Source organism: Dasypus novemcinctus, chromosome 2 (genome assembly GCF_030445035.2).
Source record: "Dasypus novemcinctus isolate mDasNov1 chromosome 2, mDasNov1.1.hap2, whole genome shotgun sequence".
Taxonomy (NCBI): domain Eukaryota; kingdom Metazoa; phylum Chordata; class Mammalia; order Cingulata; family Dasypodidae; genus Dasypus; species Dasypus novemcinctus.
In genome coordinates, this window is record NC_080674.1 from 104,350,697 (window position 1) to 104,367,502 (window position 16,806).

Below are 16,806 nucleotides of genomic sequence, written 5' to 3' on the forward strand. Positions count from 1 at the left end.
TGTATATGGGAACCCAGTGCTCAACCAGTGAGCCACATAGGCTCCCCTGAGGGTTTTTCATTTTTCATTTGTTGTTTTTGTTTTGTTTTGTTTCTGTTTTTTAGAAAGAACCAGAAACTGAACCCAGGACCTCCCATGTGGGAGGCAGGTGCTCAACTGCTTGAGCAACATCGTGTCCCCGAATAAATACTTGATGAATGAAAGGGAAGATAAAGGAAGAGAGAATGGGAGGGGCTGTGGAAGGAAGAATGGAGAAAAGAAGGAATGGAGGAAGGAAGGGAGAAATGGGAGGGAGAAAGCAGTTTACACATTGTTAGTTGATTATCTCTTTTACTGGACTGTGACCTCCTAAAAAGTAGAGAATTATCTGTTTCTATACCTTAACTTCCTGGTAAATGGGTGAATGAAGAAGTAAAGGATTTAATGGATAAATAATGTTATAAGAAACATCAAACATATATAATTTGAAATTATATATTTATATATATATTTGAAACATATATAATTGAAATAGAAACTGAAAAGTTTGGCTGTGTTTTGGCTTTGCAATAATTTTGGGGGAGTTCTGAGATCCATTTGGAGTTGAATTCAACAGTTGAAAAGCAAATAATTCAAAGCAAAACCTGAAGCCATGGAAGGAATTATGCATCTGCCTTTTTTCTACAGTTCATTTCATGTTAAGGAAGAAAGGCCCCTTTTATATTTCACATTAATCTATCTAAAATTGTTTTTACCACCTATTTCTGTGCTCTGATCTGAATCATCACTTTTTCATTCTTCTAATATTTTACTCATTGACTTCTCCTTATCTCTTTCATATGTTCATTTATTTATTTTCATGGTCCTCCCAACTGTGATATGCACATTTCTATATATCTAAATGTTTCTTGCCTGCTTACATACAACAAACACAGAAACAGCTGAAAAGATCAAACAAGTAAACCATCTGATGAATAAATCATAATGGTCCCTCTTGTATCTCACGTGATGTAATGATCCTTCCTCACCTAAACCCAACATACCTCCATACATGTCATTTCCAACATACCTTGTCATTTCCTCCCTCCATATTGTTTGTCATTATGAACCTCGCAGTAGAAGGCCCCAAACTGTCCTATCCTTAGATGACCGATGGCAAGCACTTATTCTATTTTCTTTGTGCTTGCTAGTCCTTCGCCTCAGATTTCTCTTCTCCCCATCTCCGCATTTTGAAGGATTAATAATCCAGCTGTACCATGATTTATTTTCTTTTCTTGTAGTGCATTATAAAAACGCTTCTATACTTAAATATTGTTCACATTTGGATAGACTCCCAGAATTGGAAATAGCAAGTAAAGAAATGCCACTATTTTAAGGCTCTTGATACACACCAATATGATTTCTGGAAAGATTCCATCAATTTATGATTTTGAAAGTGTTTTCATGGGAGCGTCAATATCAATGAAACTTTTTCTTCACTGAATATTAACTTATTTAATATTAATTTTTAAATTAATTTAATATTTCTTCAGCAAACACTAAATTTTAAAAATCCTTGCTAGACTGATGGATTTTCACTCATCAATTGCATGTTTCTAATCTTGCATTTTTAGAAAAACTAATAGGATGACCATTTAAAAACAATGTTATAGACTTTATAATATTTTATTAGTTATTGTCATTTCCACTTTTAAAAGTGACATATTTAGATTAAAAAAAAACCTTTCTCAATCACAATCCTTACTTAATTCCAGGTTTAGTTATGTTAGATTTTTTAAAAAATCATAAATTACTACTATGAAATTAAAATTCTGATTTCTTGAAAGAGCATGAAATTTATGATTGAAATTAATAGATAAAATCATGATGATAAATTGTATTGTAAAATTTTATAAATAAAAATATGAATAAATATTAAGCAAAAATAATGTAGAATATCTATTCAGCAATTACTGCATAAACTGTGATTATATCTAAATTAAGCATATAATTTGAATTACTGATAAACTTCTTTTGATCTTTCTAAATGCACTGGACCTGGCTTCCTAGCAGAAACTTCTTAGTTGCTATAACATTATTAGAGTTAAGGAAAACACATCCTCAATGTGAGTAGAATAGGAAAAATTTAAGGCTATTCTTGATGAACAAGTAGAAAAATATAAATATGTATATATTTAATTTCTCTCTCAGAAAAGAGAATCTATTGTGCTATAGTAGTGTTAGCATTCATAGAAGGTCAAGAGGATGCTTTAAAATTTGCAGTAAATTTTCCACAGTGGAAATTGAAAAATTGACTGAGTTATAAAAATGCATTGAACCAGTCAAGGAAAGTCAGTTCTTCCATCTTTTTCTTTTGTGAAACATATTTTCCCTCCTTTGGGGAAATAGATCATCATAAAGTAATTCTCCCTTATCATACTCTAGTTTCCTAAAGAAATATATATCTTCACTACCTTTATAACTAATTTTATAGTTCAGATTTAATGCACATTCCTATCTTTTTATCAGTGTCTTTAACATCACATTGTCTAATATGTTATTCTATTAAAGTACATTAAGTTATTCAGTGTCAATTATACAAATATTTGATTAATTCAAGAAAAGTTTGTCTTCCTGTTTATATCAGATAATGAGAAAAACATTTGCATTTCCAGCCAATGGATTTCCCCTTTACTTCATTAAGAGATGCAGTGTCAAATTTAATTTTCATTTATGAATATTAATTCAAGCAAGATGTGCTTTAGTATCATTCATCATTAACTTAGCTTTATCATACATTTAATATACGTTTATATCTGATACTTAGAAAAAGACTCTGGTATTAGCATTATTATTATTAACCTCACTGGACAGTAGAAGCATTTGATGTTTGGAAACTTTAAGATATTTGCCCAATATTACACTTCTGATTGTCATGATCCCAAGTTTTCTGATCCCTAACCTATAGGACTTCTCTATATACTACTTCTAATATCTCTGTATTTTCTTTTTAATTGTAAGGGTTTAAATTGCTTTCCTAAACATTCTATCTCATATTAATTTTGGAAATCAGAGATATATAAATTCAAGGACAACAGATATATGAACACAAATCAAATTTTCTCAAATCTACATCAGTTCTTTCACTCATGTATTCATTAATAATAGTACATAAATATTACACACCTTAATATACCAGGTTTAGTGCTAGACCCTAAATATATCAGAGCATACTGTCTAGGCCAGAGCATCGTAAACTTTAATGCACGTAACAGTCACCTAGGCATTGTCATCAAAGTATATTCTTACTCAGCAGATATGGTGCAAGGTCTGAAACTCCATAGTTCTTACACATTACCAGGTGATGCCGATGCTGGCACTAAGACCACATTTTGAGTAGCAAGTATTTCTTTGTAAGTATACATATAGATTTAAATAGGTCTCAGTTTATTTCTCATTGTTTTTGTTTCTTTTTAAAGGAAAGATAATTATGCACCAGAAGGAAACTAGGAATTTATCAGGGGTAAGAAAAATTTCAGGATTTGGGTTAATAAAATGAAAAAAGGAATAAAGAAAGGAAAGTGATTTAGATTAAAGGGAAAATTGGGGCAAGGCTGAAGGGAGAAAAGTAAGATAGAAAAGGGAAAAAATAAAAGTAAATTTGTAATTGCATCTACTTTGTTAGAACTGACTAAACAAATGTTTTCCAGATTTTAGTTAACAATTTCTGTATCACTCAAGACAAGCTCACTAATTTCAGAATTTCTGTATAAGCACAGTAAGGAGCAATATGCAATGGTCAAGGGATGTAATTCACCCATAGTAATAGTTAATTAACCTCTCCCCCCAGAGTCCACCACATAATACCAAAGACAATAGAGAGTCAAATCAGGTTAGTGTGCTGTAAAGGCTAGCTAAGGCCTTTATTCCATGGAAAACCAGCACCCCTGAAGTGTTACCTCACAGTTCTTAGAATAGCCAGCTATCCTAGAGAATGGGAAGAATTCACTGCTTTCCCTCATGAAAGTGGGATGAGGAAACAGGGCAGGTAGCACAAGGCATTGTCCTCTACCATCTCTCAGCACAAACGACAGGAAATATCAGAGTAGTTTTTGCGTTTGTTCTCATTAGGAAATTACTATTGTTAAGTTTGTGAAATTTTTGTAAATAGACAGTGAAAATATTAGAACATGCTTTTATGCAAATATACATGGAAGTAAATTATCCCCAAAATACTCAAAAAAAATTGCAGAAACATTTTAAAGTACTTTAAAGAATATGTTTCATAAAATTCAACTAATTTCATGACTAAATAATTGTATTCTTTACTGTAAGTTGCTGACTGTCGCAAAATTTTTTCAAAGTGGAAAATAACCAGAAACCAAAAAAACGGACCAAACGATATGTGAATATAGCTTTCTCAACCTGTTTTCCTTTACCTATTATTATCTATGTGATATATACTCTCTTCCAAACTCCAATTTCTTGAAATTTTAGAGATTAACCAGAGATAAGTACGTATAAACAGGGTAAACCTTTACAAATGTTGGAGAGGAATTTTTTCCAGGAAATTCTATCACTCTGGGGCACTGTGAGTACCTAAACTCTTAACACTCTTGGAAGAGAGAAAAAGAGCACATATTAATCTCAATTTCCAAATCAGAGAACGAAAGTATGTAAAGGCTAATAGCTTTATGCAATATAACCTAGAATGAATTCAAGTTGGGTTATGGTTTTCCTATAAATTTATATCCATAGGTATACACAAGCAAAATATATAAATGCACACAAGTATTGATATAAAATTGAGTTATGTACAAAAAATCACGACTTCCTATGTTTCTCTATGTCTATATGTATATCTATATTTTATATCATTTGTATCTAAATATCTGTTAGAGTTAGCCTATCAGATCACCCAAATTTAAAATACAGAAAAGAGGATCAATTAGACCATTTCTTTATCACTTACCAGTTTTTTTTTAACTTAACAATGAAGCTTCTAGTGTTTTCATTATTCATGCTTATTTAAGTAAGATTTGGCTCAGAGATTGCACTATTCAGACCACCCCATATGTTGTCTATAAAGTCTATAAGTGAACTAACTATCCTACAATACAGGTTTGGTAGACATCCCAATGTCCTGTAAACTGAGTTGAATGCCACTTTGTAAAGGTCACTGAATCTGTAAGTGGTTTTGCTAATTCTGTAATATGTAGAGAGGTTTGCTGTGTTCTGATTGGTGTATGCAGGCTGGTGGTTCATAGAACTTTATTAATACTTTCATATGATCCAGGATATCTCCTAGAAATGTTTTGCTGATATTCTATTCATGAATTATTGTGACTAGTAATTGAAGAAAATGTGGCATTGGTATGGAGAAAGTGGCCATGGTGCTGCTGGGGGTAGGGAGTGGGAGGAAGAGATGTGATGTGGGGGCATTTTCAGGGGTTGGATTTGTCCTGGGTGGTACTGCAGAGACAGTTACCGGACATTGTATGTCCTCCCATGGCCCACTGGGTGGACTGTGGGAGAGTGTGGGCTATGGTGTGGACCATCGACCATGAGGTGCAGCGGTGCTCAGAGATGTATTCACCAAGTGCAATGAACGTCTCATGATGATGGAGGAGGTTGTTGTTATGGGGAGAGGAGTGGGGTGAGGGGGTGGGAGGTATATGGGGACCTCATATTTTTTGAATGTAACATTAAAAAAATAAATAAAGACAAAAAAATATTTTGCTATATCTAAAGATGACTAATCCATTTCAGTTATTCTGGAATATCTCAAAAGCTTAGGTATTATTGAAGTGGAAGATCCTCATTCAGGACTAGAAGCTTATCTGATTCTATCAGTCAAACTTTTCTAAAGTTTTCTGCATCATTTGAAATAACAGAATTGGTTATAGACATATATTTGAAAATTGTCACGTATATAGAGATACGTTTTCTTTTAGTGATTATTCTTTTTTTTTTTTATTAATTTTTTTTATTTTTTATTGACTTTGTAATAATATTACATTAAAAATATATATGTGAGGTCCCATTCAACCCCACCCCCCCACCCCCCCCTCTCCCCCCCCCCAACAACACTCGTTCCCATCATCATGACACATCCATTGGATTTGGTAAGTACATTAGTGATTATTCTTAAACCCACATCGCACCAGTTCTCCTGTAGGAAGGATGAATGTCAAGGCAGTACCTTCTTGCCCCAATGAAGGCACTCATAAAGTTTGTTTTATGAATCAATACATGTAATTAAGTTATTAGTTCCTTTGAGAAAATAGTTTAATGTTTATCCCTTAACAGACTATTTAATTTTAAATGACAACAAAAATAAAATCAAACAAATATGTTTCAACTGGTAGTAAGATTTTAGATAATGTGACATCTGGGTAGGAGAGGGATTTGGGGGGTGTTATTTCCAGAGGCCCCAAGATTTGTTGGTCCTATAAGAACTGGTTCTAGTGTTTTACAGTTTTGAACTCTCATGTATGTCCTTTGTTCTGCTTGCATCGTTACCTTACTATTGATGAGAGACGTACAGCCTTAGGGAGTTGAATGTTTGGAATGATTCTTTTATTAGTGAATAAAACAAAACTAGCCATGGTCGGATCTAAAACTACACTTCTCTTTACTTAAAAATGCCAGTGACACAGATGTTGTTTGAAGAAAAGAAGAGCTTACCACAGAGAGGAAATAGACCAATAATGGAGGTGAAATTATACACACAATGAAACATTCTTTTTCTATGCATCCTGGCCTGTGCCTACTCTTACTGATGTGAATGAAACTAGAAGGTTGTCAGAGTTTTCTGTGGTTCTCATGGTAGCTCATTTAGAGCATTCAAAACTCCTTTTAATATTTGAAAAAAATAGGTCAGTGCTTTAAGGAATAACATTAAAATAAGATTTCTCCTTATGGCCACATTTTTCTCTTATTCTTTAGCAGTTGAGAAATGGTACAAAACTTGTTAAAATTTTCCTCCTCTGAAACAAGATCTTTAACAATCACAAGAACTTTATCATCCTTCATGACCTTTCCTTATTAGAAAGACTGACTGGCAGACCAGGAGAAGCTAAGGGCTTTTCAACTTGAGTGATGGATTGGCCTCCCTTATATTTCCATTATGACTAAGCTTAGTTCCTGCAATACGGACCTATGTAATAAGTATCCTGAAGGTTAAACAAATAAAAACTATTGATTACTTTGGATATAACACTATTATTTGATGTTTTTATTAGGAAATAGAATTTTTTATCTTATGTTTGTTTTTCTATTATTTAGGTATATTTGTATGTGAAAGCTATATTTTAGATATCACTTCAATACTAGTCATTTACAAGGGAATCAAAATTAAGCTTTAATTAATTTGCCTATCTTTATATTTTTACTTTAAGCATCATGAAATTATGTTGATCGGGGATACTGATTTGTATACCATCCCACTGAAGCCAGCATTTAATTTAATTTATTAATTAGTGATGCAAAGAGCCACTGAGGGAGTATCACTTCTAGGAAAGGAATTGCATGACAATGTGTAGGTATCTGTGCGTATCTACCATTGTATGTACAAGCATGCAACATGTGCTTTTCTCAGGCTTATTTTAAAATATTTTAGGTGGTATATTAAAATAACATACTCTAAAATAACACTGTAAAAAGGCAGCAATGTCATTTATATTAACCCCTCTTCCTCCAACAGGACAATTGTTTGGACCAATAAAGCAAGCTGAGATATGATTAAACAAGGAAGCCAACATATTATTTCTTTAAAGTCCTTTAAAAATAGAGGTTGAGTTAGAAAATCTAATTAATGTTGAAGATTTTATCTAAAAATAATTCTTTGGTTTACAAGTAAGAGGTCAACTTGAGTGCAATACCTGGGTGAATCAAACCTTTGAGGGATCACTGCACTAATCGGTGCCCTCTGTAAGCAGAACAGGTTTAATTTATCTCTTCCTCAACAACCTTGTTATCTAACAAGAAAAGTGAGAAGTCAAATAAATAAGCTGAAAACACAAGCTATCCATGAAAACAACCAGCAAAAATGATCCTTAGCCATTCAGATACAATGTATCTTTGGGAAGATGAGAAATTTTAAAGATTCTAATGATCATTACTAAAATTTTCAATGATTTTTAACCAGTTTGAGATGAGTAGGAAATTATTTCAAGGAAGAAGGATGTTTTGATTGTGTTTGAAAGTAAAGCACATTCTAGAGTAAAGAAGGCACATTTGCAGTAACAAGAGACCATACTTTCTTGAGGAAGGGACAGGTATTTGACAACATGGATGATGAGCCAGAATGCAATGAGAAAGACAGCAGATATTAGGAAGGAGGGAGGTCTGGAATAATGATATGTCATTGAAGACCTTTGTGTCCACAATCAAGTTATTTATTGATTGATCAAGTTAATTATTTATTGATGTACTTAAATCGTATTAGAAAAATGTTTTTTCAAGGTCTGTTATGCCTAGAACAGTTAAAATGTAGTAAAATACGAAATTCAAAATAGAAAAATAAATAGCATACCAAGAAAAAAGGTAGTATAAAATAAATAATCGAAGAGTCTGGGTCAAAAACAAATGGGTCACATTAGATTCTGTTTATTTCTCCTGCCTTACTAGGACTAACATAATTAAACATTTTCAGAAATTCCCATTTGTATTAATGAACATTTAAAATGGATCTAATGTACAGCTTGTTTGAGCATTGGGAGCATTTGGTTCATCATGAATATTGCCAGATACAGAAGAGAATTTTCTGGCTCACTAGTTTGAAGGATATGATGCTCTTAAGAAATTATTGGTTAATAAAATGAAGGAATGCAAGTCGCATAACCCTTGGCAAGAAGTGACAGTCTTTACTCCGAAGTGTCAAAGTTTTTATTCACATGTATTATGGGTTTTTTTTTTTCAATTTTTTTTTCCCATTTGGAATAATGGTTATAAATGCTAACTGAACTTTGCCACAACCACCAACTATCAGGATCCAGTAATAAGTAAGAGTCAAAATCTGTTCCTGATAGTAAAGGAATAGAATTTTCAACCCAGAACTATTGAGAAAAGATTCCAAATATGTCCACTACTTAGTACTGTGGATATAGTAAGTACTCATCATACAAATCTATAATAAAGGTGATAAAATTAAACTCAATGGAAAATGAATTCTCCAATTAGCTATTATATAATAGAGATGGCTATCTACAGAGATTATTTGTTTATAATGATAAGTAGAGTCTTCTAGGCTACATGGCCCTAATACATTAATCTAGAACCTTCTAACTTCTATATTTGGAAACTAATAAAAATGCAAAAAGGTACCAAAATAATTACAGTGATCACTTTAATCCTGTCATTAAGATGCTTCTCCTTATTTCTTTTATATTTCTTAATAATACCAAAACACAATTATAAACCTGTAGAACTGATCACTGTTCAATTAGTTTTAAAAATAATCATAACTTAGAAAGGTAAAACAAAAAACAAACAAAAAAACTCCCAAAGTTCTATTCCTAAAAAACACTCGACTATAAAAATGACCATCCCTCAGTCAGTGAATTCTGTGCCTAATCATCTAATTTGAACAATCTAAGTTTGTAGGTGTAAGTTTATAAGCCTTTCTTGAAAGTTAGGCTAATAAAATATTGGTTTTTATAAAGCCCAGTGGATTTGTTCTTAATTTTATTGTCATCTTTTAAAATGTTGTGTCTTGGTAGGATTAATTTAAAAGAGATGATCACGATTTAGAAAAAACTGATTATAATAAGAGTCCAGAAGTAGCATGTATAGTAGCCTCTACCCTGAAACTTCTCTCTAGGTTATGAAACACTGAGCCTATATAAATCCAGCCTTATATAGATTACATCATAAGATGCATCTATCCATTTGCACTATAGAATATAATACTGTAAGTTAATAACAAAGCATTAACTGAGCAAATAAAGAGGAATACAGAACTGTGGTCCTTACATTCTGCTTAGTGACATGGTGCACTGAAATGCAGGTAAGAGATACCAACTCTACAATCCCTTACTCCATAAAAGATAGAGCAAAAAGATTTTATATTTCCTACAGAAGGATTTGCAACTTCAACCTGATACATGGTCATACTTAAGAGTTGATATATTTCTATAGTTTGTGATACAAGATTACTTTTATAATTTGACTCATGTTTATAAACTTTAAAAAAAATTTAGTTTGGTGTGCTGACAGTTTGATGTCTATTTATGACTTCAGAACATCATTAAATATTTTTCATATGCAATCCTATTGTCGGTCCTACTGAACTACTTAAACATTAGACTTGGGTAAAATAACAAGAACAGGAACCAAGAACAAGCACTCAAATCCACATGACAGTTGACAATCAGTTTAAGATACAGAAGCCACAGAAGAAGGAGCAAAAGCAGGTAAACTATTTTACTGGATATCATTAGAATTGGAGGTGCTGGAGTACTATAGGAATGGTCAAAGAGTAATTAATAGTTGGGGTCAGGGGTTTATTAATCTAAAGTACAGGGTTTTAAGTCTAGAAAGTAGGCATGAAATTAGGCTCCTAAGACAGAAAGGAAGAGTGTGGATTCATATAAGCCAGTTTCTGTATCTTTGGTATTTGGTTGGAGGAGCACAAGAGGAGCTTAGTAGATACTTAAATGCCCAACAGTCCATAGTAGAATTGTAATGGGAATGCTACCAGCAAGTCCAATATTATTCCTGGAAACCTATAGGCCAGCTAAAGTTTATTACAAGACATTAAGACATAGTACAGGATATATAGTTTCCGAGACCACCTGACCAGAAAATAGATATTGAGAGGTTGTCATATGAAGCAAAGATGGTCACCAGTCACTCTTAAGGCATAGGGAGAGGATAGGAAAAGGCAAAGATCCCAATCATTAGAAATAGGGGTAAAAAGAACAGAGAAGTAAGCACTGATATTAAACCAGAGGACTAATATCATAAGGTCTCTCTCATAACTCACATGTTAAAGCAGTCTTCATTTCAGAGTGCAATTTTCGGGCTAAACCTAATGGGTTCGCCAAAATTTACAGAGATGCAAAAATAAGAAACCAGTCACATTTGGACCCTGTTTGCCTATGTTCTTAATCCCCTTTTAAAAGTATCTTCTTCACACTGCAAAAAATTTCTATTATTCCCTAAAATCTTTATTTCGTTGTTTTACTTGCACACTGATTTCAGTCTCTGCAGAAATACTAGAAGCCTTACTTTTTCTGCTCAACCATACTTCATGTGCATGTTTGCATTTGGGGCTCATTATTTCCACTTCCATTGTCATTCTCTCACCAAATATTTTTGCCTCCTTTCCTTTTATCTTTGAGTGTAATTTTCTTTATCTACCTACATGTTGACAGGTGTTTTAATCAATCCAATCATTTTAAGAGTTCAAGGTTTTTAAGGCTCACCTGGCTTCAAATCAATCTCTAACCCTGTACCCAAATCAGGAAAGGAAAGAATGTAAGGTAAAATGTCTGCAGTTATGCACATTGTTACTCATTGTATTCACCTGAGAGTAATATGTTGTGATTTTTCATGGCTATTACAGTTTTTAATATAATTGTTGCATATTTATGACTGATATTTATATAATTCTTTCAAAATAATTTTTTAGGGTCTATAAATGTGTTCATAGGTTGTATTCTAGCATATCTTCAAGAGGTTACAGGTATTTGTTAGCATGTCAATACAAAAGATGCTTTATTTCATTTTTCAATATACATCTTTCATTCATTTGGCAAATGTTTCTAAGAAACTAAAACATGCCAAAATACTGCCTATACATCAGAATTTGTAATTAAGAGCTGCTAATAGCTATGATGTAACCACAACCCATTTTCTACAGTTGTTTCTATCAGTTAATTAAAAGTTATACAAACATATAACTCATCATACATCTCTTGATCATCAGTGAAAAACAGATAGGAATGCCTAATCACGGTTTCTCAAAAAACTAACCATAGATTTGCCATATGACCCAGCAATACCACTGCTGGGTATATACCCAGCAGAACTGAAAACAAGGACACAAACCAATATATGCACACCAATGTTCATAGCAGCATTGTTCACTATCGCCAAAAGTTGGAATGAACCCAAATGCCCATCAACAGATGAGTGGATCAATAAAATGTGGTATATACATACAATGGCATACTACTCGGCTTTAAGAACAAATACACTACAAAAACACGTGATAACATGGATGAATCTTGAGAACCTTATGTTGAGTGAAGCAACCCAGGCATTGAAGGACAAATACTACATGACCTCAATGATATGAAATAAGCAAGCTGCCTCAGAGAGCTAGAGACTGGAAGATAGGCTTACAGGAAATCGGGGGGTGGAGGAAGGATGTGAGCCGACGTCTGCAAGGATGGAATCTATGATGAGCTGGCGGTAAGTACGAGCACAAAGAAGAGATAAAATGGGGGCAAGGGGTTGCCTTTGGGTGGGGCTTTGCGGGTTTGAGGGGGGCTGGGGATGGGCGGATGGGTAATAGTGCCCAAAAAATTGGGGGAGGGAGGGGCAACATACGAACATAGGAGAGTGTCAGGTGTTGGTTGAGAGTAAAATGCTGAGAAAACTGTATCAAAATATAATTAAGAGGGTTACCTGTTTAGGATGCTCAGAGGGGATGGTCTGACACGGGATGGACTCCAGGGGAATGTCTGAATGCTCATTTTGCCAGGGTGGGTTGTACCATTGGATAGAGACCCAAGTAGTGAGAGTGGGGGTGGACCCACATTCTGGGGAGGACTAATGCCATCAAAAAAGAGGGGACTGTATCTCTCTAGAGAAAGGATGGCTCCCAGGGCATTAGGGCAGTTGAGCAAGTCAGGTCCCGAACACTGCTGCAAGTATCTCTGGATGTGGCTCCTCGGGAAATGGAGATTAGCTGTTGCTGTGGGCCCCAAGGGTAGGGGAAAATGGATGTTGAATGGATGGAACCAAGGTAAATGTGGGGGCAAGAGAGGAGTTTCGCGAGAGTACACGAGGATGGATATAAAACATGTAATATTACACTAATATTACACCAAAAACACATAGGGGATGACAGACTAATAATGTAAACCATAATGTAAAACATAGGATAACTAAAAATTTAGAAAACTGTATATCCTAAAGTATGGACCACAATGTAAGCACAGATGTCATCTTGTTTGAAAGCTATTGTCTCAGAGCCTGTACATCAGTTTAAGTAAATATGATATGAATAAGTTATAAGAATATCGCTGTGGAAGGGAAAAGGTTTTATGGTGGATGTGTGGGAGTACTGTATATTGTATATATGAATTACTGTGATCTAAGGCTCTTGTGAAAAGAAGCTCAATAATTAGGAAAAAAGAAAAGAAAAGGATAGGATGTAGAATTTTTCCAATACGTATTCTATATCTAACCTTTAAACCCATCACTATATTCCATTTTACTAGTAAGGGATCCTGACATTATATTGGGCTTCACTTTTCAGGAATTTTTGGATCACAGAGTGGTTCAACAATGGCAGTGGAGGAATACTGGTATAGGATGTTATTGACAGGTGATATATGGTTGACAGGGAGTTATACAGGGCATATGTCCAGGGTGCATGGTAATGTTTGGATATACTCATAGTGGCAACAATAAAAAACAACAACTGGGGGGCTACTGGGTTCCTGGCCAGGGGTGCTCTGTCGTGGTCCCTAGGGGAGCAGCGGCAGTCCCCCAGGTGCAATGGTAAGGACCAGGAAGGAATGAGGGTCCAACAGTGAGACCATGATACTAATGACTATGCTTGTGAGCCTATACACCTGAAATAAGAACAAGGCCTAGAGCAGCACTGTGCCTAGAAGCTTCCTCCTGACAGCCTTCATGTTACTTAAATGTGGTCAGTCTTGAAGCCAAACTCAGCATGTAAATGCAATGCATTCTCCCCAGCGTGGGACATGACACATGAGGATGAGCCTCCCTGGCACCAAGGGATCACTACCAAGTACCAGCTGATGATGCAGCTAGAAAATGACCTTGAATTAAAGGTTCAACGTGGACCAGCAGAATATCCCTGTCTACATATAATAACAGGAGTTTAAAATGCTGTTTGACCTAATGTAAGGGGGAAATGGAAAGGAGAAATGAGTTTATATGGCTATGAGTCTCTAAAAAAGAGTCTGGAGGTTGTCAGAAGGATTGCCCTTATGCACACCTGAGCAGAGTCTCAGAGACAGATAAAATAGATACAACCCCAGGTATTGGTTCTTTTGAGGGCTAAAGAGACCCACAGGTTCTATGGTCATGGCAGATGGGGTTCACTGCCATGTCAGTTGGCCCTTCTTTGGAGCTGGTGTTTCTGCATGATGGAGCTGGACACAGATGGGATCTCTTTTCACAAGACTTTCATGCTACTTTACTGGAATTGTAGTTGGTGCTGGGGTTTAAGATATATCTAGGGGATTTGAATCTCTGGACTGACAATATGATAGCCAGGCCCTGAGCCTCAACAGACTTCAACTCCTACACTCTGATTTATTGGACATACCCCACACAGCTAACATGGAGTTGAAGAATGTCAACCACCACACCATGGAGCCTAGAGTGCCTACAACTGAAAGCAGGAGGATTGCATCCAGTATCCATGTGGAATCTAAGCCTCCTCTTGACATAGATGTGCAATGGACACAACCAATCCAAGGTCCACAGAGATAATGTGGCATTGGTGTGGGAAAAGTGGCCATGGTGGCTGCTGGGTGAGGGGAATGGGAGGAAGAGATGAGATGGGGAGGCGTTTTCGGGACTTGGAGTTGTCCTGGGTGGTGCTTCAGGGACAATTACTGGACATTGTAGATCCTTCCAGGGCCCACTGGATGGAACGTGGACGAGTATGGGCTATGATGTGGACCATTGACCATGAAGTGCAGCAATGCTCAGAGATATACTTACAAATGCAATGGATGTGTCATGAAGATGGGAGAAAGTGTTGCTGTGGGGGGAATGGTGGGGTGGGGGTGGTGGGATTGAATGGGACCTCATATTTTTTGAATGTAATATTTGTGAAAAATGAATTAAAAAATTTAAAAAAAATAGTACGGAGATCCCTTGTACCCTTGGGAAAAAAAAAAAAAAGGAATGCCTAATCATGTAAGGAAAATCAGAAACTTATATATACAAATACACAACTAATCCTATATATAAGTAATATCACAGGCAATTTGGTGCAAAAATATCAAGTATAAACTTGATTTTACTAAATAATTTTCAATAAAAATAAAATTAACTCATATCTATTACATCACTGCATGATAATGTTAGTAAACTTTATATAACAAAAAATCATAGAAACAAATGAATATGAGGAAGAAAAATTGAGAAAATATTTTCCTATGGTAATACTATATCTAATAAAACTGCCATTTGGCAAAAACAAGTAAACAAAAACTGATATGAATCTTACTGCTCTAATGATATTATCTGCTGTTTTCAATGATACAAGAATTATACTTTTCTCTTGCAGAGTAACTAAATTTGGAGACTGCACAGAAAAGAATATAGATGCATATTTATTTGAGCTTTCAGTAATACTTGATATTAATATAACATTTAAATGTTTCTATCAGTTTTCTATGGCTAAGTAAACTGCCTTTGAAGGAAATACAACCTATAGGAAGAGAATAAAACTCACCTTATTACAAAATTGTGACTGTCAATCTCCTTTCCACATTCACTATCTAGCAGAATGCCAGAATTTCCAACAACTGCACAGGTCTTAAACCTGCGATTTTTCATTGGTGAAACTTCAGGAAGGAGGCTATGAAGATCCTGAGAAATATTCAGTGTCCGGCGCCTGTCAAGCACATAGTGTATGACATCACCAGGTTTAAAACTGCTCTTGACCACTGAGACATCTCGTTCTGCATCTAGGAAACGAAGTATATTCTTCCTATATTTAAAACAAAAACAGTTTTCCATCAATGATAATATATACAAGAACTGATGTCATTTACAAAGTAAGATATGATGCAAATTGGTAAACTACAAATCTTACATTATCAGGTAGTATTAAACCAGGAAATTAAGTAGATTCTATAGGAAAGAGAATATGTATTTAAAAAAATAATTTCCAGGTTGTCAATGATTTTGTATCTATCATATATACACCTATTTGTGGAGTGAAAAAATCCTTCAACAAAATCTGTTATTAAACAGTTGTCATGATTTGACTTTGCATGATCAGATATTCTTCTAACTTCAATTGATATGCTATAATCATTTATTTTTTTAAGTTGTCTAGTAAAGGAAAATAGGAATAACTTCAAATAGCGTTGAATCACACAATAGTTAACTCTATTAAAATGATTACACTTAATAACAAGCTTATAAAAATTGATCCAGATCACATGTGCATATTATAATTACAAAAGAAAAATTAAAACTATGGCATACTAAAAGTGTATGGAAGTTTCTTCCAAGCTCTGCAACCCAGAAAGTAAGATGGGGTACATTAGAGAAAACATATAAAACACTGGACTGTGTGTGGAAGAGACAGATAATTGCTTCATAATGTCATTTCTTTCTTTCTTTCTCTTAACATTTGAGTCCTCTAAGTTTTACCTGGGCACAGGTGTGCTTATCTAGAACATTCTAAGTTTCTTTTGCAGCAGATTTGGTCATGTGAATTTTCTTATGAGTGGGCCACATGTATGACAGTTTGAGAGAAATAACTTCAAACCTGTTTATATTTTAAGGTTTCCTTTATATGGAGTTAGCCTATCCTATACTTAATACAGAAATGTATAACATGCAACACAAACATAAGATATATGGTATATGCTAGGTAGCTAATTAGTATAAAAT

General features: G+C 34.6%; 1 protein-coding gene across 1 annotated transcript in view; it reads right to left on the minus strand.

The window, feature by feature from the left end:
* LOC101446786 (CMP-N-acetylneuraminate-poly-alpha-2,8-sialyltransferase) overlaps positions 1 to 16,806 on the minus strand; it is a 117,034-nt gene that overhangs the window by 77,340 nt on the left and 22,888 nt on the right. Inside the window, exon 3 of the mRNA XM_004457414.4 lies at positions 15,635 to 15,892. Within this exon, the coding sequence (XP_004457471.2) occupies positions 15,635 to 15,892 (258 nt within the window). The remainder of the gene's footprint in view (positions 1 to 15,634; positions 15,893 to 16,806) is intronic.